Source organism: Branchiostoma belcheri, unplaced genomic scaffold (assembly GCF_001625305.1).
Source record: "Branchiostoma belcheri isolate BF01 breed outbred unplaced genomic scaffold, Haploidv18h27 scaffold105, whole genome shotgun sequence".
NCBI classification, from domain to species: Eukaryota; Metazoa; Chordata; class Leptocardii; order Amphioxiformes; family Branchiostomatidae; genus Branchiostoma; species Branchiostoma belcheri.
In genome coordinates this window covers 400,188-424,560 of record NW_017802436.1, presented here as the reverse complement: position 1 = coordinate 424,560, position 24,373 = coordinate 400,188, and the positions used below count along the sequence as shown (strand labels likewise).

Genomic DNA, 24,373 nt, shown 5'->3' with positions numbered 1-24,373 from the left:
CCCCAAATAAGCACTAGAGACAGCCTAATCAGATATAAGCACCTTCTCCCATTCCAAGTGCTACTCCAGGTGCTTAACTCTCACCTGACCTGTCTGTCCCTTAAGCAGCACCAGACGGGATAATTACCTAAGGTCTGGTCTGCAAGTCTTGACCCGTTCCTTCAAGGACAGGACAGGCACTTAAGGAATAAAACAAGACGTCCTTAATGGACAGAAGAAGCCGTATCAGGTCTGAGATCTGACAATATCACCTTTAAATAGACCGTCTTAAGTCTGTCTGAAGGCCGAAAGACATGCAATCAAGACATTAGATAAACGGTATCAGATCTTAGATCACCTCTATATAGTCTCAAATTCTTCTCAAGAACAAAGCATGCACACTTAAGAAGCAAAGGGACATTCCAGAGTTCAAGTAGACCCCGCCCCATCTTCACCCGTGACTGAATTGTCTTCCTGAAGTATATACAAGGTCTTACTTATATCTTCCAGTACTTTGACCACCTGGAATTATTTCTAAAGGACACTTATGATTAGAAAGACTACAAAAGATTGTCTAATGGTCAAGAATGAAAACAATGCAATGTAGTGCCAAGGAAAACACTTCGTATAAGGACTTTACGAAACCTTCTGATGTCTGGGAACGGGACCACGACCCACAAGACTATTCAGTGGTCTGCAAAGGAAACATAGGTCGGCAAGACGTCCAGCCAGTGGGCCATGTCATATCCAGAACCATGTTTCCGTATCCAGAACCATCCCCTGACACGGTTCTGGATAGTCTTACGCACGCGTATCCAGAACCTGGCAAAACTACGTTCTTGGATGTGCGGAGACTATCCAGAACCGTGCCTGATCCTAACCCTAACACATTCAGGCATAGAACTAGATAGGCACGGTTCTGGATACAATAGAGACTATCCAGAACCGTGCCTGATCCTAACCCTAACCCATTCAGGCACAGAACTAGATAGGCACGACTCTGGATCCTAGCCCTAACCCATCCAGGCATAGGCCTAGACAGGCACGGTTCTCACTCGATACTGTCGATCGAAAATGTTCATTTTATTATAATTAATAATAACCTTTATTGTACATTCATGCCCTATCGGGCTAAGTACAGGCGCACAGATGAAATGGGTAATATACGTGTTTGTAGTACAAACAGCTCTAAAGCTACTCTAATACAGAAGTTCGGCTTTTTCTCTTTTCTTTGTGATGTTAAAAATATAATTTGAAATGGGTTTGATACTATACCCCCCTACCCCCGGTCCCGCTTCCCCACACAACATTTTTTCCTATGCCTGAGTCTCCTGTCCAGGCGGTATCATGACTTAGATCTGACAGCTTCACGCCCAGGCGGTGACAGGTCTGAAGTGGGGGGCGGAGACCACCTAACTCCGGCTCCCAGGGAAATAGAGCGTGCAGACGGGCTCACGTTGGTCATCAGTTCCAGAAATAGATCGAAAGGAACCCCAAAGACCTCGTGATAATATTAAGTGCGAAAGTTCTAGCCCGGGAGCGGCAAACTGTTCTCTCCACCTACCAACTCCCCTGGCATGCTATCTCTCTATTTGGCCTCTTCCCAGCCGCCTCCCGAAGCCTGGTAGAGGCTAGCGTTTCCGGTGCTTCCACTTGTTCCAACACATGCGAGCCAGCGTGGATGTTAAGTCTGTAGCAGTGCCTGTAGAGTGGGGATCTGTTCCCCCGTGTTAAGGGCTGGGGTACGTCACTAGTCGTGTAGACTTGAGATTTGTAACCGGTCCGGAGGCCTGCGTTCCTTCAGGACTTGAGGCTCCGCGGCTACAGACAACACTGTGGTCACGATAATCCGCTCATGTAAACATGGACAAGACGGGGATATGCGAGCAGCAATTGGCAATGGCGAACGGAGTGGGTAGCGGCAGGAAAGAGAAGAAACTTGCCAAATAGACTGATAACATGCCAGGGGAGTTGGGCACAGTTACTCTCTAAGCAGAGGTTGTGGGGGAATGATCGTTAGCTTTTTATGTATGGCCTTTTTTTGTCGCTACCCTCGTCGGTGGCCGCGGACCTTCTCTGGCGACTGGATATTGCCTGGCCAATTTGATACTGTCTTTTTGCCACCGAAAAGATCTGCTTGGGGAGTAGGTACGTTTTTTTTCGGGAGCTGCCAACTGTACTCCCTTATCGGACCAACTCCTCCGACGTCTTATCCGTCTACTTGGCCAATTTCTACTATTTCCAACTGCTTCTGAAGTCTGGTCCTAGTGGTAAAGGCTTGGGTGGGTTGGCTTGTACTTTGTGGAGGCCTGCATATCCTTTTCCATAAGGCGTAATCAGGTCTTTTCAGTCTCTGTAATCCGTAGGCAGCCTCCCCAAAAGTCAATGTAATTCGTAATAGTACATTAGCCGCAAAGCGTAAAGTAGTAATCAGCTCTGAGACTTTAACGTAATTCGTAATCGGCGTTGAAAATTTTGCGTAATTCGTAATCACTAACCCCCCCCCTCCCTCCCATGCAGGCCCTCCTATGTAACTTGCTCACATTTGTGTAGGCGGAAAGGCCCCCCGTGTTGAGAAGACCCATGCACGCCCGCCGTACGTTAACCAGCCCACCTGAGTGGCTGTTGAAATCAGTACGGGGGCGCCGAGGTGGCAGCAGACGTGTTCCGTACAGCCTCATGCCGCTAATCTTCAAGCAGATCCTAGGCTGGCAAAAGACAGTATCAAATTGGCCAGAGAGGGTCCAACACGCCTCTAATCTCCAAGCAGATCCTAGGCTGGCATAAGACAATATCAAATTGGCCAGGCAGTATCCACTCGCCAGAAAGGGGCCCTTGGGTGGCGTATGGACCCTCTGAGGTGAATGGATACTGCCTGGCCAATTTGATACTGTCTTTTGCCACCCTAGGATCTGCTTGGAGATTTCTTGATGTCTCGCGCGTGTGAACCAGTGGCAGGCGTAGTACGTCATTGCTTTTCTTACAGCCAAGTAAGAAAAGTCGTGTAAAGGGCACAAGATCGGTGGCATGACAGGATTCAAACTCGGGACCTCTTGGTTCCGTGTCGCATGCTCTATCGTTACACCACACGACGCCGCATATGCCGTCCATGAGTAAGCGCAGAAAGCCAGCCCCTTGTTCTTCAGTCCAACCGTTTGTAAACTGTCACAGCTCGAATCTTCTCTGCAATGACAGACGTCTCCCCCCCCCAATCGAAAAACAATAGTCAGGTAGTAATAAATAAACTACAGAATGAGCTACGACAAGACGTCAGACGTTTCAGGTAGCATCCACTACCTTTCGTCAGTGACACTGGAAACTTCTCAAAAAGGCAGGTTTATAAGCACGAACTATTGATTGATATGCAAATAAGTGAAGACAACTTTTTTTAAAGTCCAAAAGGAAGCAAAAGTTAGACAAGGATGATGCAAGAATGGGCTACTACTTTCAAACCACCACGGTTTTCTGTCTGTTCACACCGGCCTCCTACTAGACCCGAAAACGTCATGTTCTACATTCGGGGCATACTTTCTCTGTGGGTGGGAGGGGCTAAGATGATGGAGACATAGTACACAACTTTCTTAAACCTTAGCCTCAATCTTAAGACATTTGGATGCCACACACAGCCAAGCGCTTGGCCAAGCAATTGTATGATCTATACCAAATCATTTACTGCAAGCCTACAGCAAGTGATAACTAAGAACCATTTGTTATTAGTATAATAATATTATTTAGATATTCTTTAAGTGGTATGTACAGATTTTTTATTATAGATTGAAACATATCAGTCACAAATCTTTTGGTATGCATTTAGTTTAAGCCTTTACTAAGAACCCTTTCTTAATACATTTAGATATTTATAAAGAGGTATGAACAGATATATTTTATATCGATTGACATCTTTTGGTTTGCTTAGTTTAAGTCTTAACTAAAGGGAAGTGATGATCAGTACCGGATACAGGAAAGTAAAGAAAAGCTTGTAGTTTCCCGTGTCTGTGTTGCCTGGTGCGACTTAAATCTGAGACTAGAGACCTCACATCCGCATCAAAGGCAGGAATGAACCTAAGACAACGAATCTGGGCTTTCAAAACATGGCACAAATCACCATAAATACTGGTGCCATTTTTTTTTTCAAATTTTAATGGGAAGGGGTATGTACGTACAACAATATTTCATCACGATTTCAAAGAGCACTACCTGAGAAAGCTATAGTCCTGGTTATGTCTTGTTCTCACCAGGCTAGGCCAGATTAAAAAGGCCGGGCCTCCCGCCATACCAGCCTGCACGGTGTTCGTGTGTGTGTCTGTAAACACGATAACTCGAGAAGGCTTAGCTTGATTGTCTTCATACTTGGTAGGTGGGTAGGTCTTGATGAGTCCTCAAAATGATGAGATTTTGGGCCCCCTGGCGGCTTGTTGTGGTACTGCAGCGGAACTTCTGGTTTTCATATCTCACGATCTGGACGTGCTAGTCTTGGTTATGTCTTGTTCTTACCAGGCCTGAATGAAGTTACCTACCGCCATACCAGGCTGCACGGTAACGTCCAGGACTCTTGGTTTGCCATCAGGCCATAAAGGAGATTTAGATACGGGAGGGTAAACAGACCCCGTGCTCCCGCGATAACCCGGGATGGGTCAGGACAGGTTAATCATTCACCGTCTTTTCTCTCACCTGGTGTGCCACTATGGCCAGGTGAACACAGAAATACACATTCTTCAAGCCAGTTTGAGTGGAACTCGCAGTCACCAAGTACTGTAGGGGTATTGTCATTAGACAGCTTTAGACAATGTTTAGACTTAAATGTTCAAGGGTTTGGTGTAACAGGTTGTTCGGTGTAATGTAGCCAGCTGCCGCCGCGCCGCGTGCCTGGAAAGTTGGTGTGTTACGATGAAGGGTGCTCATACCAGCTGTACAGATACAGCTTTAGCCACTTTTTCAGGACGTGCAGTCCGTGCTAGTGGGTTTAAGGTAATTTGCTGTGTGCGGGCCAAACTTCTGAATGGCCTCCCTTTAACTTTAAGCCACATGCATACCCATGTGAAAAACGACGTGGACCTAACATGTAAATCATTGACTCTCCTGACCTGTCCTGATTTACGGCATCGGTCAGCGAAGAGAAAACACGACACCGGTAATCTCAAGCAGTCTCCTCTGATGAAGTGTGCTGCTAAGTGAGTGGACGCCTCCTGAGCGCACCTGTGAACAAACTGTAAGAAGGTGTTAACAGGTAGAGCCTGGTTACATGCGCTGTACGGTCGTCGTGCCACTGAGAGTATTATTGTAAAAGTCTACAAGAAGGTGCCGTGCACAATCCAGCCTTCTTGGTCCGGAAAAGGCTGTCTTAGCTCATTGTCGATGGCAGAATCTCTCACAGCTTGCTTGAAGAAAATTTAACGTCGGGGCTTTTTGTAGTTTTGCGCTTGCAGGGGTTTCGCACGGCAAGAGTTGATTAGCCCCACCACGAAAAATTGAACTGTCTTAAGGACGAGAGGGGAACAGAGGGTTAGAACCGCAAGCGCAGTTTTCCCCCCGACGACCTTCGTCCTGATGTCGTGTACCACTGAGATAGGAAGTCTAGCTTCAGCCGTGACAGGACAGCAGGCTACTATCAGAACAGAGATCGGTTACAAGTAGAAGCGTGGTGATTACCCTAAATCTTTAGTTTTAGCCCAGAGATTCTTGCCTTAAGAAATTACGAGGAGAAGAGGTCCTAGAAAGCCGCCCCAAAACACAGTACAGAGACTAAGACAAAGGAAAGAAGACAGATAAAGGATGTGTCAAGCTACCCACGACAGGTTACTGTCCAAGTACTCCCGCCAACCCACTCCTGCTTAACCTGACACATTAGATCACGATAGACAGGACAGCAGGCTACTATCAAAGAATAGATCGGATACAAGTACAAGCGTGATGTACAGGAGGTGTACGTACACGGCCCGCTCGTGGCCGGCGGCAGACAGGTGCCGACTGGAGGTCTCCACGCACAATTACCTGCCGGCAGCAGGAGTCACATTCTGCGGGATTCACACCTGCTGAGTCCGCGGAATGTTCACACACCGGGCTGCTGAAACCGCACATCTCACCAGGCACACATCTAGGGCATACCTTAGCTCCAATCAGAGGTTGTGGGAGATATTTAGCTTTTTATATATGGCCTGTTTTTTTGTCGCTAACCCCACCAACTTGTCGCTACCCCCACCAACTTGTCGCTACCCCCACCAACTTGTCGCTACCCCCACCAACTTGTCGCTACCCCCACCAACTTGTAGCTACCCCCACCAACTTGTAGCTACCCCCACCAACCTTGGGTCGCCTCTCTGGTCAATTGGATACTGCCTGGCCAATTTGATACTCTATTTTTGAGACCCTAGGATCTGTTTGGAGATTAGGGTATACCAACACGGAGAGTCGTTCACTCTCTCCTTACGTGTGCATATTAAAATGCAGGTATTTGGTCACGACCCGGGTTTAGCTGTTAGAAAACTGTTCTTCCACTGATCGCACAGCAAGAAATATTCAGTCCCCTAACACAGTGAAGGTATATGGCCATGATACAATTTCAACCTATGGAAACTGTTTTTCCACTGACCGTACGACATACCAGTACATGTATAAGAATGATTCAAACCTCTTGATTGTGCATCAGAGGCTGGCCATACTCGATCGAGTTCTAGGTAAACTGTTCTTCCTCTGATTGTTGGGCACTATGTATACAGTATACAACTTACAAGTGCAGGGAAAATCCTTTTCTTAAGCGGAAGTACCACATTGAACAATGGACACGGCTTACAGCGTCCCACCAGGATTCGAACCCGCGACCTTCTGATCCCGGAGCAAGGTCGCTACCCGGTGCTCACCAGGTGATATACCTGCCTGTCCTCAGACAGGTGGCACACAGTGGCGGTGACTAACTTCCGGTTGTTTTCCTGTGAGTTGACCACAGAGTCAAACCGTCTGTTGTTTCCACGTAGAAAAGAGGGTCAAGGAGAGGAAGTGCCAAATTATACGTCTGATAAAACCGACGAAAGGACAATATTCTGTATCTGTATCTGTATAGCCGGTATAACCGCCCTTCGGCGTAGCACACCAGCTTCTGTATCTGTATAGCTGGTATAACCGCCCTTCGGCGTAACACACCAGCTTCTGTATCTGTATAGCCGGTATAACCGCCCTTCGGCGTAACACACCAGCTTCTGTATCTGTATAGCCGGTATAACCGCCCTTCGGTGTAACACACCAGCTTCTGTATCGGTATAGCCGGTATAACTACCCTTCGGCGTAACACACCAGCTTCTGTATCTGTATAGCCGGTATAACCGCCCTTCGGCGTAACACACCAGCTTCTGTGTCTGTATAGCCGGTATAACCGCAATTCGGCGTAACACACCAGCTTCTGTGTCTGTATAGCCGGTATAACCACCCTTCGGCGTAACACACCAGCTTCTGTGTCTGTATAGCCGGTATAACCGCCCTACGGCGTAACACACCAGCTTCTGCATCTGTATAGCCGGTATAACCGCCATTCGGCGTAACACATCAGCTTCGCAGGCACGCGGCGCGGTGGCAGCTAGCTATATCACACCGAACGACTCGTTACACTTAATCTTTGCACACTTAATTGCAGGAGTTGTTTAAAGCTTTCTAGTGATGATGCCCCAACTGTGCTTGGTGGCAACGAGTTCCACTCTACGACAGTTCTTGACCACCTCAATTGTTGGTTGATAATTCGTCGTCTCTATGTGGCAGCTCAAGGATTCGGCTCGACACCGGCAGGTGAACCACAAGCCAAGCAGAGGTTTGGGTTGGGGTTATTTTTGGTGTGTTTTTAGACTTTTTATCGGGGTTCCTTTTTTGCACTGGAATTTTTCTTTTCTTGGGTAAAATAAAAAAAAACAGTGCAAAAAAGAAATCCCGATAAAAAGTCTAAAAACACGCCAAAAAATAACCCCAAACCCAAACCTCTGCTTGGAGAGAGTACAGGTGAACCACAGCAAGGCAAACATGATCCCGGAGCGGCAGCTATGCGGCCCTGCTTACGCACACACCGCAAATTGGGGGAAGACGTTGTTTGGGCTTATCGTGTAAATCAGTGACGAAAGTAGTGTTTGTTGAGCAAACAGACCGTGTTTTAGGGGGCGGATCAAGTGGGCACTTCCTAAACAAGCGGCGACAAAGGTCGTCCCCTTGGGAAACTCCGCGGCCCGATTGCTGCTACTGGTGCTGAACAAACTAGCCTCTACCAGGCTTCGGGAGGCGGCTGGAATCTAGCCTCTACCAGGCTTCGGGAGACGGCTGGAATCTAGCCTCTACCAGGCTTCGGGAGGCGGCTGGAATCTACCTCTGCCGGATACAGGCTGGTGGAATCTAGCCTCTACCAGGCTTCGGGAGACGGCTGGAATCTAGCCTCTACCAGGCTTCGGGAGGCGGCTGGAATCTAGCCTCTACCAGGCTTCAGGAGGCGGCTAAACAAGCTTTTGCTCTATGACAAAGGGTCAATATACATTGGAACAGTGTGGTTTCAACTATCGACTCGTCGATAAATGACTAGAATATTGGCTTTGAAAAATCGGGTTTCCACCTCCTAAAAACTGCCTTTTACGTCAGGCAAACTGCCCCAGTGCTCAGGCGACAAGGTTATTCCCGCCTAATCTCCAAGCAGATCTTTCGGTGGCAAGACAGTATCCATTGGCCAGAGGAGTGTCCATTAGCCACCGACTCGCACATGGTCCCCACCTCAGCCAATCCCAGCGTAGAACACACGTCACGTGAGCTGCAAAAAAATAAAAACATTCGTTACAGCTACTAAAATGGCTCACGCTGACCTCACCAATCTTTTGTCACAAACTTCTCTGTTACATAGCGGATCATAATGACCCCAGCGGGGGTCTTCACTCTTCGTTGAATTTTGAGGTCTTATGAGACAATCTGGAGATTTTTCCTGACAATCTCAAGATCTTTCAGAAAATCTTAAGATGAAAACGAAAGGTCTCAAGATCTTTCCAAGATGCTTTCAAAGCACTTCGGTGGCTAATGGACACTCCTCTGGCCAATGGATACTGTCTTGCCATCGAAAGATCTGCTTGGAGATTAATTCCCGCCCGTGAACGGCCGGGCTGTCTTCACGTCAGAAGCCTGGCGGCCCGCCAGCGACAGACCCCGGTGTGATTAGTGTCGGATATGTTTGACTAAAGGCCGGTAATTACTGAGCAGATTTGCACAGCGCTCTGAAGTGGTGCGACTGCACACTGACTTGGCACGTTCTGGTGCTGCCTATCCATACAACATGCAGTAGTTCAGTCCAGGGGCAGGGGCATGTATATAGCTGAAAAATCGTGCACTTTTATCTAAAAGCACCAAATTTGGTACACATGCAGTTAAATGTACATCTATAGATTTAATTTCTACCCAGGAACGATTTTTGCTAGCTTCAAGTTGCGTTCCCTATCCCAACACGCAGCAGTTAAGAGAAGCTGGTTGGGACCTAATGCAAGTTAAATTGGGGCGGGTCATTATATAATTAGCTGCCTATCAATACAACATGCAGCAATTATGACGAGCAAAGCTGGCTGGGACTAGCCTTCAGTAATCTTCCTATTGGCTATTGATAGTAGAATTCAGCAAATAATAGTAGCCTCCACCAGGCCTTCCTGAGGGCTATTGATAGTAGAATTCAGCAAATAATAGTAGCCTCCACCAGGCCTTCCTGAGGGATATTGATAGTAGAATTCAGCAAATAATAGTAGCCTCCACCAGGCCTTCCCAAGGGCTATTGATAGCAGAATTCAGCAAAAAAACAGTAGTCTCCACCAGGCATTCCAATTTCTTGTGTTGGCAATTGCAGTTCACAATTATGACTTGTTTTATAATTCGGTTGTTGTTGTTTTATTTTCCCGCCACCAGGTGACCGGAAACGCTGCGTCGACTCTGCGGAACTTCTGCAGCTGGCAGCAGCAGCAGAACACGGCTGATGACGCACATCCGGCGCATCACGACACCGCAGTACTGCTCACGCGGCAGGATCTCTGCAGGTCAGAGGTCATTTCAGGGATAGCTCTACCAGGCTTCGGGAAACGGCTGGATAGATTTATAAAGCAATCTTGAAAGAAATGTTGAAATTTTCTTTCTAAACTTGAGATCTTTTAAACAATCTTGATATTTTGTAAATCATCTCGAGATGCTATGGAAAAAATTTTCAAAGCATCTTGAAAGATCTTGAGACCTTTCGTTTTCATCTTGGGATTTTCAGAAAGATCTTGAGATTGTCATGAAAAATCTCAAGATTGTCTCATAAGATCTCAAAATTCAACGAAGAGTGAAGACCCCCGCTGGGGTCATTATGATCCGCTAGATCCGCTATGTAACAGAGAAGTTTGTGACAAAATATTGGATATATGCCTCTAAGCTGTAAACAGCCAGCTGCAGAGGCATTAGTCCAAAGTGCTCTGCTCAGTCCAATAATAATCTGTTACATACAATATGACTGTTGAAATGATTGTTTTTATTTTTCAAACTGTCCGTGCAGCTCACGTGACGTGTGTTCTACGCTGGGATTGGCTGAGGTGGGGACCATGTGCGAGTCACATCGGAGCTGCTCCATCAGCCAGGACAACGGGCTGAGCGCTGCCTTCACCATCGCGCACGAGGTCAGGGTTGGCGTTGTTTTTATTTTTCATGATGATACATTCCAACATGTAGTCACTCTACAACAGATTGTACGTAGTGAAGAACCTGCCAGTAGGCTTCTACTCTGGAACCCTGACACAAAAATAAGAGTTGGACGGCCAAACATAACACTTAAGAAACTTATAGAAACTGAAACAGCCTTGCAGGGCCTGAAACTTATCTCTGCGATGAAGGACAGAAAGTTCTGGAGATCTAACTTTGTATGCTCCACCTCTTCGGAGGATGATTGATGATGATGATGTAGTCACAAGACGTGGTGACGCCACGTGGCCACACTCAAGTTTTTTCAACTTATGTTAATGTCGCCACCAACACAGAGGTCAATACAATACTCATTTTCACGTGAGCGAAGTGAGAAAAGTCATGTAAAGTGCCTTTCACAAGGGCACAAGAACGGTGGCAAGTCAGGACTTGAACCCGGGACCTCTTGCTTCCGAGTCGAACACTGTTGCTACCCACACGATCCCACTTTGTTTCGTATAACCCATAAACCGCCTTTTTTTGGCGAAACACCCCAGTTTTGTACATGTAGTAGAAGATGTGTAAGACCGGACTGTAAGGTTTCAACCACTCACATCAGGAAGGACTGCAACTCTGTAAACCATTAATATAGCTAGATATGTAGTAACTCTGAAGAGCTGCCATACATTGTACCTGTTACAACTGTTGTGCAATAAAAAGTTTGGCTTTGTACTTTGTTGTTCCCAGATCGGGCACGTTTTTAACATGCAGCACGACAGCCACCGGAGTTGCGCCGCTGTGCTGGCGAGGGAGGGGCGGTACAACCTGATGGCCCCCACCCTGAACGGAGACAGCACTCACCCCTGGGCATGGTCCCGCTGTAGCTCACGGGCGCTCAGCAACTTCCTACAGGCCGGTGAGTTATCTAGCTGTGCTAGTGTGGCGTACATGTAGCTATGTTGACGCTGTGTTAGCGAGGAAGGGCCGGTACAACCTGATGGCCCCCACACTGAACGGCGACAGCACTCATCCCTGGGCATGGTCCCGCTGTAGCTCACGGGCACTCAGCAACTTCCTACAGGCCGGTGAGTTATCTAGCGGTGCAAGTATGGCGTACATGTAGCTCAGTAACTTCCTACAGGCCGGTAGGTTTCTCAGTGCTACTAATTTTTGTACCCGTGTTTACATATTGTATCGTTTCCTCATCCACTGGTCCACTGTCAGATTTGCTGTGGTAGCCCGACTGGTGAAATGATGGGACTAAAAGATAGATGAGAACAGAAAACCGTGAATGGAGGAGAAAGCAGGTTGCCAGACCTTCTGTGATAGCCCAACTGGTCGAATAATGGGACTAAAACATAGCTGAGAACAGAAACCCAAAAAGGGTGCAGAAAACAGATTGTCTGAACTTCTGTGGGAGCCCAACTGGTCGAATAACTGGACTGAAAAATAGATCAGAGATGTTTCGCCAAAAAGCAGTTGCTCAAGCAACTGGATATGATTTTGGAAACGGTCAGGCGATTCAGGTAGCATCCACTACCTTTCGTCAGTGACATAGTGACTGAGAGATGTTTCCTTTTTGTATGAAACAGGACGAGGAGGCTGCCTGCACGACCAGCCGACGGGTCCGGGCCGGAAGCTGCCCAGAGACCACCCCGGTCAGCTGTTCGACGTGGATCAGCAGTGCGAGCTGGTGTTCGGCACGGGGTCGGCGCTCTGTCCGTTCATGAGGGGGTAAGTTAGTATTAACCCTTGTTACACAATCTCTCGCAGTCAGGGGCGGATTGTAGCCTCTACCAGGCTTCGGGAGGCGGCTGGAAAGAGTAGAAATCGGCCAAATAGAGAGATAGCATGCGGAGGGAGTTTGGCTGCTGGAGAGAACAGTTTGCCTCCTCTTGTGACCATACACCTCCATTTCGAAAGAGCCATTCCCATTCCAAAACCTACCAAGAGGATCTCAGGGTTGCTTATAACTATGAAAATCATTACAATTGGAGCTCAGTATTCTCCCTCAGCATGGAAACCAGTCACCATAGCCAATATGGTAACTGAGCTCCTTCACTTCAGATGTTTGATTCACTGTGCTGACTTTCCGGAACCCGGAAGAGTGAGGACGTCATCGACCAAAAATTCTTGGCGATTTCTTCTCTGAATCTTCTCAGTTTGTGTTGGAACAACTCAGCAACTTTAGATTGTGCCAACACAGATGAGCTTTCATCCGAATGAGCAAAATTACATCCTAACATTCCTAGTCCCTCTCAGACAGATACCACCCAGCTAACCCCGTGTACCCTGTCCCCAGGACCACCTGCTCGAAGCTGTGGTGCACCACTATGGTGAAGGGCCAGCAGGTGTGCCAGACGTACCACATGCCCTGGGCGGACGGAACCGCCTGCGGAAGGAACAGGTATAAACTGCTTTCTTATGAAGATATGTAAAATACTTGTATATAAGATCAAGGTCCCGTGGCCTTTTTGGGGAGTAGGAAAAGTCGGAAGGAACAGGTATAAACTGCTTTCCTCCTACACACCTTTTATGTAGGATAAAAGGTGTGTAGGACTGTGTCCTGCTTTCTTCAAGATATATAAGATACTAGTATATAAGATCAAGGTCTCATAGCCTTTTTGGGAAGTGAGAAAAGTCGTTTAAGTGTCAACGCCCAGCCAGGAATGCGTGGAGTAGAACGCAACTGAAAAATCTACAACTACGAGGTATCGGATCGGTACGGGGCGGCCTGTGAAAGGAACAGGTATACAGTACAATACACTGCTTTCCTATAAAGTGATATATAAGATGCAAGTCCCATAGCCTGTAAGGGCAGTGGGTTGTTTGTTACTCCACTGTGTCTAGGGCATGGTATTGGAAGGCGGAGCCAATCCCTCTCCTTTGACTGCCTTTTACCTCCCCAACCGAAGTCAGGTACACATTTGAGAGAGAGGGGGAGAAAGAGAGAGATACATACATACATAGATAAATATTTTCAATTTTGCATCTAATCATGTTAGTTATCACCTTATAGTTGACGCCAATAAAATCTGTCCAATGTTCTCCAGGTGGTGCCAGGAGGGGAAGTGCACGGAGAAGCGCGAGGCGGTGCGGGTAGACGGGGGTTGGGGGTCGTGGGAGCCGTGGGGGGCGTGCAGCCGGACCTGTGGGGGAGGGGTGCAGGCGGCGGCGCGGAAGTGCGACAGTCCCGCCCCTCAGCACGGAGGGGACTTCTGCCGGGGGGAGGCGGTGAAGTACCGGTCCTGTCGCACCGAGGCCTGCCGAGGCAACGACGGGAAGGATACGTTCAGGTTAGTCTTTTTATATTCTACTATTACATTTTGTACTTGAATGTACAAGGACTGTGCTTGGTGGCAACGAGTTCCAGTCTACGATAGTTCTTGGGAAATACGAGTTTTCAACACCTCAATTCTTGGTTGATAACTCTGATATTAATTTGAAGGCATGACTGTTTCTTGATCTTTTCTGGGCTGGTATCAGATACTTAGCTTACGAACGTTCACTAGGGGCTACGTGGTGTATTCGCTTGGCAGCGCGAGGACCTCACACCTCTAACATCCCAAACACCGGCCAGAGAAACTATATAAAACTGGTGTGTTACATCTAAAGGCGGTTTCCTTACTTGTACCATGTACCAACTGTATAATCTTCAAGCAGATCCCTTTCGGGGTTAAAAAAAATACAGTATCAGTATAGCAGTATCCATTAGCCAGAGAATGTCACCAGCCACCGACGGGGGTACCGACAATAAAAAAAACGGCCAAGGTAAAAAGGTAACGATCATTCCCCCACAACCTCCGCTTGGAGAGTACCAACTGTATAAAACTGGCGTGTTACATCTAACGAAAGTTCACTAGGAGCTACCCGGTGTGTTCGCTCGGACCTCACACCCGTAACATCCTCCCCAAACACCCCTGAGAGAAAGGGCTGTATTTGCGGACCAACGCGGCCAGGTTTACTACATACAACACCGGCACAATAGCCGCGGGAATAAATCTGTTTAACCAGGTGGGAGGCACATGCGGCTCTATTCTCCACACGGCGGTAATTTGTTTGACTGTTGCTTATTGGGGCTTGTGTGAGAAGCTTGGGGAGGTCCCGAGAACTCATGGAGCTTATGTACGGGCATTCCTCAAACGCGTGACCGTGCAAAGATCGTGCACAGACCGTGCAGAGATCGCGCAGAGACCGTGCAAAGATCGTGCAGAGACCGTGCAGAGATCGTTTGGTAGCAGGCAGATCTCCTAGCCTCCACCAGGTCTTACTACGGGAATACGGATCGTAGAATTTGGCAAAAAAGAGAGTAAAATTGGCCAAACGAGTCCGGCGGCAGGGAGGTAGTTTCTTTCTCTCCACTTGCGCGACCAGTCAAACCTACAAGGCGGCCAAACTCCCCTGGCAAATATTCCCTTATATATAGCCAGCGTAGTTAGTCTGGTAGAGTCTACAGATCTCTCACAGGTCTTTCAGTGGACGCTCTCGTGTCGAGAACCGTGCCTAACTAGTTCTAGGCCTGAATGGTTTGGGGGTAGGATCAGGTATGGTTCTGGATAGTCTCTATTGTATACAAAACCATGAATATGCCAGAATTGTTCTTGGCATGGATGGGTTAGGGTTAGCTCCAGGAACGGTTCTGGATAGTCTCTATCGTATCCAGAACCGCGCTTATGTATTTTTATGGCTATGCCTGAATGGGTTTGGGTTAGCATCAGGCACGGTTCTGGATAGTCTCCCGAACCGCGCTTATGTATTTTTATGGCTATGCCTGAATGGGTTAGGGTTAGGAACAGGCACTGTTCTGGATAGTTTCCGCGTAGCCAAGAACGTAGCTTTGCCCTGAGGCACGGTTCTTGATCTACAAAGATTTCTGATGATGACTCAAGGCTTTGGAGAGATCATACTAATCTACCTTACAAAACACTATGCACCACATTATACATAGTCACGGTAGATTAGTAATCTTTTAGCTCTGCTACATATCAACCATACAGTATGGTTGCTATGAAGCAGAACAAGAAGATGCCATACGTTGTACTATATATATATAACATGCCTATGGATGTGCCTCCCCTTAACGCTGGACTCGTATCCAATACCTATGTGTCCTAAACATGTTTGGGTTCGAACCTACATGTAGACATTCGGGACTTGAACCCGCACTCTGTGGTCCAGGGAGAACACGGCATAGCGGGGTCGTCTGAGGTCACCATACCGGTTATCGTTCGGATCCAGCATGCGGGAGAAGCGATCTTAATCCACGTTAATCCGGCCCTAATCCGCCCGGGGATCCCACACGGCACCGCTTCAAGATGGCCCTGATAAGACCTTCCCTCTCCCAAACACCTTCCGCCTTCCCCTCAGGAGCCAGACTTAAATATTTTGTCTCCTGTCGGACTGCACTAGCTAGAAGAAGTTGTGTGCCTCTACTCTCCAAGCAGAGGTTTTGGTCTTGGGGTATTTTTGGCATGTTTTTAGGCTTTTTTTGCACTTTAATCATTTTTCATCCCAAAAATTCGGTTGCGTGGAAAAAAATTCCAGGGCAAAAAAGAAACCTCGTAAAAAAGCCTAAAAACACGCCCAAAATACCCCCCAAACCCAAACCTCTGCTTGGAGAGTAGTGTGCCTCAGGATTGGAGCCTTATTGTAGCCAGAACAGTGCCTATCTGGCTCTATACCTTAAAGGGTAAGGTTCAGACATGAGTCTTGATAGTAGTAGTCACCGCGTATCCAAGAAGTTCAACGTAGATTTGTCCCAGGCATGCATGGCCGCATTTACTAGAAGCTGTGTATAACCGATGCAATAGCTCAGTCGGGAATAGTGCTTGCTTTGTAAGGTTGTGAGTTCAAACCCCAACCGGGTCATACCAAAGACTTTAAAAATGGTACAAACTGCTTTCTGTGCTTAGCACTCAGCATCTATGAGAAAGAGTATTGGAAGGTCAAACACACAACACTACCAACAGGCTAGCCCCCTGCTGTAGTGCTTGCACAACTGTGTGGCCCAAGGGCTACAGAAATGGAGATGGGAACCGCCCCTATGCTCCGCAAGAAGTGGAAAGTGGCTTGCTTGTGTGCCTCAGGGTTGCAATTCTATTGTAGCCAGAACCGTGCCTATCTAGCTCTATACATGAATGGGTTAGGAGCAGACACGAGTCTTAGTGGTCTCCACGTATCCAAGAACGTAGATTTGGAACGTAGAACTGTCCAGAACCGTGGATGAGCATGATTCTGGATAAAGCACGGTTCTGGATCCGGATACCACAAGGGTTATAGATGGTTGAATTCTACAAAAAAGGAGAAAATAATTTGGCCATGAGTGGTCATGAGTGAGCCACGTGCGGTAAGGGTATCACGATTTCCCCTGAAGGCAAATTATTTTCGCCATAGCCAGCGTTGCAAGTCTGATAGGGACTACCAAATTGCCAGATTTGCATGTTTACCCCACATGTGGTTTCTCGCTTTTCCAGCTTTTGTATCAGCAGTCGTGGTTATCGAGTGGTAACAAAATAAAAGACCTCTTTGTGCTAAGTTATTTCATGTCCTTGACACCGACTCTATTGGTTTAAAGTTGGAAACATCTGCACGACACTTGTCGGGCAGTAAACATACTCCTGTTCAGTGCTGAGTTTTGGAAACAAACAAACCTCTTATAGGCACTTCGCTGTTCTTGTATTTGACAATGACTCTTGTTGCAGAGTTTCTACAAAAACTGAATGTGTAAATACAGGTACGAAGTGCCAAATATTCTAAGCAGTATAAAAGTATCTTCTACCCTAGCTTATAGAGTCAAAGGAATGTCTTACCCACTCCCACAGTTCAATTAATCTCAATAATACTTTATCCAAAGGTATGGAGCCATTGTAATGTCTAGAATTATAAATCTGTAATAGTTTGATTTTTGCGACCCTCTCTGGCCGGCGAACTCCCCTGGCATACTATTTCCTTTATTTTCGCCAATTTCTACCATTTTACCAGCGATCTGTGGTGCCTGGTAGAGGCTAAACTCTCCTGAACCAGTAATCTCCAAGCAGATCCTATGGTGGCAAAAACAGAATCCAATGACAGTTACCAAGAGTGGCGTATTGGAACCTCTCTGGTCAATGGATACTGTCTTTTGTCACCCTAGGATCTGCTTGGAGATTATGAAACTCGGCGCTTCCCTGTTCTAACTTTCCCCACGTGTGTGGCCGAAGTTGACGGTACATATTACCTTTCCCAACCTGCCAACAAGCCTGGAGTGTACCAACACGTACCTGGTGATTAGGTATAAACAACCAAACCTTTCACCGTCTAAGTGCTACACACATGTGTCAAGATGTTGCAATATTGTTGAGAGGACACAAAGGACACATTTTGTGTCGCCGTGCAGGTGCAGAGGCAGGTGTGAGATTAAAATCACACACCTGCCCAGCCAAGGCCGGGCGTCGTGTTTTTGCCACATTGTAACATTTGCTACACAGATGGAGACGATATGTTGCAATGTCTAGACAAAATGTACACGTCAACGGGAAGCCTGGTGGGGCCAGCTATGGCCGGCGTTACGTGATGTAACGTTTGACGATTGAGACTTAGTGATTCTTAATCTTGAAATCTCTAGCCCATGGGAAGAGAAACACTTCACTTTAACATCAGAGGTACGAGAGGTGCTTTGCATTATACAATAAGAAAACAATTTGAAAATGTATGTTATATTGTACAAGTCTAGTATCATGCTACATCTACATGGGTAAGGTATACTCGTATGTACAGGTTCAACCTCCCGCTTCTAAAGAAAGTTGTAAGTGTAAGAACAGATGGAGCTTATAGCTAATTATACATGTAGCTTACATCTAGTTGTATGAGGAATATTAATTAAGGGTTAATGACCCGCCCCGAGGTGAATATGGTGTGATAAAGCCTTGTCAGTTGCTATAACTACCGAATAAAGCCACCGAGTGTCATAATCATTATGAAATGGGGGCTTCTGATTGGTCAACGCCACCTGGCTATATGATAATCTTTCTTAATGAAAAAAATTCCGCTCCTTTGCCCCCTGTAGGGAGGAGCAGTGTGCGAAGTTTGACGGGCAGCACTTCAACATTAACGGGCTGAACAGGTACACGCGCTGGGTGCCCAGGTACGCAGGGGTCGCTCTTAAGGACAGCTGCAAACTCACCTGCCGGGTCGCCGGGACAACCATGTTCTACACGCTCAGAGAAAAGGTGAGAGAAGAGATCCCGAATTGTTAGAAATTTCACCAGAGACTGCGTAAGTTTTTCGTCTCGACGCCACACATTACATGAACAAATATGCATTCTTTTTACTGCTAGATTGGTTTTAGTAAAGTAGTTTCTTTGTTAATCTCAAGCAGCCCTCCAAGTCCTGTCCTGCCACTTGCTACATAACGTAATCCAACACCAGCAGCTACCATGGTGACAGCCGTCTGGTCGAGGTCATTGACCTTTTTTTGTTTGGCGGACACAGAGCAAAAACCAAAAGTTATATTTCTGTAAATAAAATATAACACATTTATGCCCCCCCTCTAGGTTGTTGATGGTACCCCCTGCGAACCTGAGATCAGTGGATTCTTCTTCAACAGCAGTTACCATGGTGACAGCCGTCTGGTCGAGGTCATTGACCTCATTTGTAAGGAGAAGAAACCTAGTAACTAGTAACCTAGAAATACTAGTAACACATTTGTGCCTCCCAGGTAGTTGATAGGACCCCCTGTGGGCATGGAATCAGTGGAGTCTGCTACCATGGTGACAGCCGTCTGGTCTAGGTCGTTGATCATTAACCAATAATTATTTTTACTTCTGTAAATATGGCATAACACATTCATGCCCCCCCTCCCCTCTAGGTTGTTGATGGGACGCCCTGTGGACCTGAGATCAGCGGTGTCTGCTACATCAGCAGTTACCATGGTGACAGCCGTCTGGTCTAGGTCATTGACCTTATTCGTGTGCCCCCCCCCCCCCAGGTTCGTTGACGGGACCCCCTGTGGACCTGACATCAGCGGAGTGTGTATCCAGGGCCGGTGCCAGAAGACGGGGTGCGACAACCTGCTCGGCTCCACCGCCAAACGCGACAAGTGTGGCATCTGTGGCGGACGGGGAGAATCATGCTCTAAAGTCTCAGGGTCATACAACAAGGTCTGTATAGAGGTTTATAGATATAGATATTGATGGGACCCCCTATTTTCCTTGCGATGGTACATGAAATATAACACACTGGTGCCCCCCCCCCCCAAAGTCTCAGGGTCCTACAACAAGGTCGGTACCTGTACCTGTATATAATGTCCAAGATCTTTCGGTGTGGGGAAGACAGTATCAAATGGGCCAGTCTGTATGCATTGGTGGGGAAATGGTTACAGACTGGCCCTTTTGATACTATCTTCCCCACACCGAAAGATTTGCTTGGAGATTATCTGTGTAGAGGCCTATAGATTTTTCAAGCTTTGCTATCGCACGTGGCGCTGTAGCAACTGGCTTCATTACACCGAACGACTTGTCACACCTCCTGTAAGCATTGTTTAAAGCTATCTATCCATGATGTCCCTACTGAACTACACCCATTGTAAACTTGTTCTTCTTTCCCTGACACTAGGTGGGGTACGGCTACCGCACGGCGCTGGAAATTCCCGCGGGATCCACCCGGATAGAGATCCGCCAGGTGTCCTACAACGGGAAGAAGGTGTGTAACAGTCTAGACCTTTTAGCCGAGTGGTTAGAGCGTCGGAGTCTGAAGCTGGTGCTCATGAGGTCGTGGGTTCGATCCCCGGCCCGGGACCAGCAGGGAGTTCTGGCAAAGAGTGCCGCTCCAGGGATGTCGAATTAGGAAGATTCGAGGACGAATCTTGAAAAGAAAAGGGGGAGTAGTGTAACAGTGGGGGGTTTATAGGCGCTACCAACTGACCCGGCCGACGGGTCTAGACCTTTTCGCCGGGTGGTTAGAGTGTCGGAGTCTGAAGCTGGTGCTCGGGAGGTCGTAGGTTCGAACCCCGGCCCGGGACCAGCAGGGTTTTTGTCTGTTTCTACTGCTCGCCTCTGTTTCTTACAGGTGGACGGGAACTATCTCGCCGTCAGGAACGCGAAGGGGAAGTACTTCATCAACGGCGGCTACGTCATCCGCATGGCGGGCGTGGACGAACTTGACATTGGCGGCGCCGTTCTGTCCTACAGCGGCTCCGACACCGCCGAGGAAAAAATATCCATCCGCGATCGGACGCAGGAGAAACTGATCATCGAAGTCATATCTTCCGAGGAGGTTCCTCCGCAGGTGATTTACTCCTACCTCGCGCCGAAGGCGTCTATACAGTACACAAACCAGAGAGACACCCCTCGTGCGAGAACTCGAATGCTGCCCCCGCCGCCGACAAGACCCAGCCCGGTAAGATCTACGTGGTACACCGGGTCGTGGGGCGGGTGTTCTAAGTCGTGCGGGCACGGAGAGAAGCGGCGCAGCGTGCAGTGCATGGACCAGTACGGCCGGCAGAGCGGGACGTGTGCCGCCGCGGACAGACCGGCGGAGACGGCGCGATGCTACGGCAGCAGCAGCCGCTGCGGGGAGTGGATATACGGCGGCTGGAGCGAGTGCTCGAAGCCGTGCGGGAGAGGCGTGCAGCTCAGACTGGTTTGTTTGTTTGTTTGTTTGTTTATGTTTACCGAAGGAAAACATCATGAAAGTTCATCTGTGTTGGTAGTTACATGTTTAAAGTTAAAACTGTTGGTCCAACACAAGGAAAACCAAGAAAAACGAAGGAAAACATATTGTTTTTGCTCAGTTTCTTCCTCTTCTTTTTCTCCAAACAGTGACCTCTGACCCGGCCAATGACATAATTTGTTGATGTCTGTCGCCATGGTTACATAATGTTGCAATTTCATGGTCTGCTCTGCACCTGTCACCATATTTTAATTGTTTTATTGCAAATTCGTGCAATACAAAAATGTGGAACAAATATGCATCATGACATTGTGCATTATGTGCATTATTATGTGTATTATCAACATTTGTATCATCTGATTGTAAACCCTGCATCAATTCAGCACTATAAGGCTGCGATTGCACGGGTGATGTTTGGCCAATAAACCGTTTATTATTATTATTATTATTATTATTTTTACCGATGGAAAACATATTGTTTTTACTACGTTCTGTTCCAAACACTAACCTCTGACCTGGGCAATGGCCATATGGCCTGATTTGTTGATGTCTGTCACCATGGTAACTGGTGTTGGGTTACATCATTTTGCAATTTTGATACACTCTTGTCTGACCATATACATTGTATATCAATGTAACGTTACATGTATTTGAGTAAGAAAAGCAAACCATATGCGAAGGTAAACATTATGCATTTGCTTTGCAAATGTTACCTTTCTAGTTATTATAAAATTTCCCTTTCCCTGCCCCTAGGTGGGTTGCCGGTTGCAGAACGGAGCGATAGGTCCAGACAGAGAGTGTGACGCGAGCTCCAAACCCGCGGACACGCAGGAATGCAACACCTCGCCCTGCTCCTCTCGGCGCTGGTACAGATGACGGCGGGAGAGCTCTTAGCGATCTTGAACTTGACTCCTAGGATTGTTTGAAAGTTCACGACTTGGCCAAGCTCCTTGAGAATCTGCAAACACTCAAGGAAGAGCGTCCCAAGGAATGTGAGACCACGCCTTGAGGAGGTGCGAAGTAAGAAGATTTGAAGGACGCAAACACTCGATGTCGTCTTCACAATCTTGGCCTAAAGATTAGAACGCAGGCACGTGAGGCAGGGCCACAAACTCGACTGTACAAACTTCTTTCTACGTGGGACCTTGTTGCACGATGTCTGTACAAATGTCGTTGAAAATACCACATGGCAGTATCACTGAGAATACGACGTCATGTAAATGTCTAAATCTAAGTGTGGGAGATAGAAAAGACACATATCCAATCTCCAAAATAAATGACAAGCAAGCAAACTCAGAGAGCAAACTTTCCATCCAATCTGGATCAGCTAAGGTCTTGAGTTTTTCCCTTTTACAAGCAATGCTTTAAATTTTACTGGACGATACCAGCAAGCTAGGGAGCTCTACTGACTCGAAAGCACATATAATTGAACACAGAATAATAACGTCTAAATGATTTAACTCAAAGCTGTTATCATTGCTGTTATCATTAAGAAATATTGTTTATGACTGGGCTGGCAAGTTACTACTGACTGTGAAGCTGTTGCCACCCTTTGGGGCAAGTGTCCACAAATCACGAACCAGCCAAAGAACTAGTATCCCTGTTCTACTTTAAGTTTAACCAATGTTTCGTCTGACTGGGCTGACAAATTATCCTGACTGTAGAGCTAGCTGTTCTTAACGTGCAGTCGAACCCGGAGTGCCACATCTAGAGGCGAGTGTTCAAAACATGCGAATCAGCTGAAGCAGCCCTGCACTACATCAGCATGAAAGTTTATTCCTGTCCTGTTTCGTCTGAGTCAGGCCGGTACGTTCTACTGACAGTCCAGTTCACAGTTCCTCACACGCCACACTTCCCGAGTGTTGGAGACACCACAGACATCGCTGATAGTGTCCAGGGCCGTGCACTTGTGTACCTGACGGCTCCCAGTCCGCTACTTAATGAAATGTTCTCGTGTCGGGTACCTGTCGGCGGGGCCACTCTCTGCGTGTGTTCGCTGAGGAAGGACTGGGGAGGGGGAGATAAAACAGCACGCTGAGAACTCCCAGGTTTTACACTCGCGTGCCTCAGGATATCCTGTCCTATCTAACGCACGGCAAGGCCATTAACCAACCAAGATGATGCAACATCCCATCACACAAAAAAATGCTCTGCGGAACTTCACTCGCTAGTGCCCCCACTTCGAACATTCTCAGCTAGGACACGTCTTGCCACTTCTACAGAAGCGAATGCCCCTATCTTTTCCTCCATTCTCCACCTCTTAGGAAAGCTTCTTACCCAGAACAACATCACTATGGAGTAAGCTACCACGTGATTGTTTCCCATATGGGTACGAACCTTATCTGTTTTCCGAGGAAAATGCATATATCTCATAATGTTGAAGTACACTTAAGAAAAACACAAGGCCTAAGAAGGAAGTCTTGAAATTTTCGTAAGGACTACAGATGAAATATGTGCCACAAATATTTTGAATGGGGAAGCATTGATCACAGCAACAACTCCAAGGCTTTGCAGGAAAAGTTTGGCAGAACTGATATCTGCTTCCTGAAGTGGAAGGCCAGTTCCGTGATAGTCCGACTCTGAGGACAGAAGCCTGGCGACAATGCAACTTGAACTGTTACGTTGCAACTGGAGCCCTATGTCACCAAACAAATACAAACTTAAAGGGCAAAAACATGCATGTAATGATATGACACCACTTGGGACTATAATTTGCAAAATCACCACAAAGTTTTAGAACACCACAACTGCAGGAATACTGAGTGGGTTTCACAGGACTGTTTGACAGAGGAGTTGCAACAATATTCAACGGGCGATTACACTGCTGCGTCTGGGACTACATGCTGAATGTTTCCCGGAGGAATTTAACTGTGCAACTATGATGTGTGTGTGTGCGCGTCTGAGGAAATATTTTGCTGGACAGTTTGGGACTATGCAGCATCGTCAACGACCAGCGTGTGCACTGTGCGAAGTTTTGGACAGAGTGGCAGAGCATTAGCAAGAACCACAGTACGAACAGCAAGGATACTTCGTGCTTCAGAAAGGAACAACTGTGGCTGCACAGTTTGAGACAGCAGCAAGTTCAGTGGAGTATGCAGTGTGT

At 47.3% G+C, this 24,373-nt stretch overlaps 1 protein-coding gene across 1 annotated transcript in view; it reads left to right on the top strand.

Moving 5' to 3' along the window:
* The window catches only part of LOC109477220 (A disintegrin and metalloproteinase with thrombospondin motifs 9-like), a 26,043-nt gene extending 3,406 nt beyond the window's left edge, over window positions 1-22,637 (top strand). Inside the window, exons 2-12 of the mRNA XM_019778296.1 lie at window positions 9,821-10,007; window positions 10,502-10,622; window positions 11,371-11,539; window positions 12,216-12,357; window positions 12,926-13,030; window positions 13,677-13,891; window positions 18,652-18,831; window positions 19,591-19,760; window positions 20,215-20,301; window positions 20,668-21,240; window positions 22,024-22,637. Coding sequence (XP_019633855.1) covers window positions 9,821-10,007; window positions 10,502-10,622; window positions 11,371-11,539; window positions 12,216-12,357; window positions 12,926-13,030; window positions 13,677-13,891; window positions 18,652-18,831; window positions 19,591-19,760; window positions 20,215-20,301; window positions 20,668-21,240; window positions 22,024-22,146 — 2,072 coding nt within the window. The 3' untranslated portion in view covers window positions 22,147-22,637. The remainder of the gene's footprint in view (window positions 1-9,820; window positions 10,008-10,501; window positions 10,623-11,370; window positions 11,540-12,215; window positions 12,358-12,925; window positions 13,031-13,676; window positions 13,892-18,651; window positions 18,832-19,590; window positions 19,761-20,214; window positions 20,302-20,667; window positions 21,241-22,023) is intronic.
* The last annotated feature ends 1,736 nt before the right edge of the window (window positions 22,638-24,373 follow it).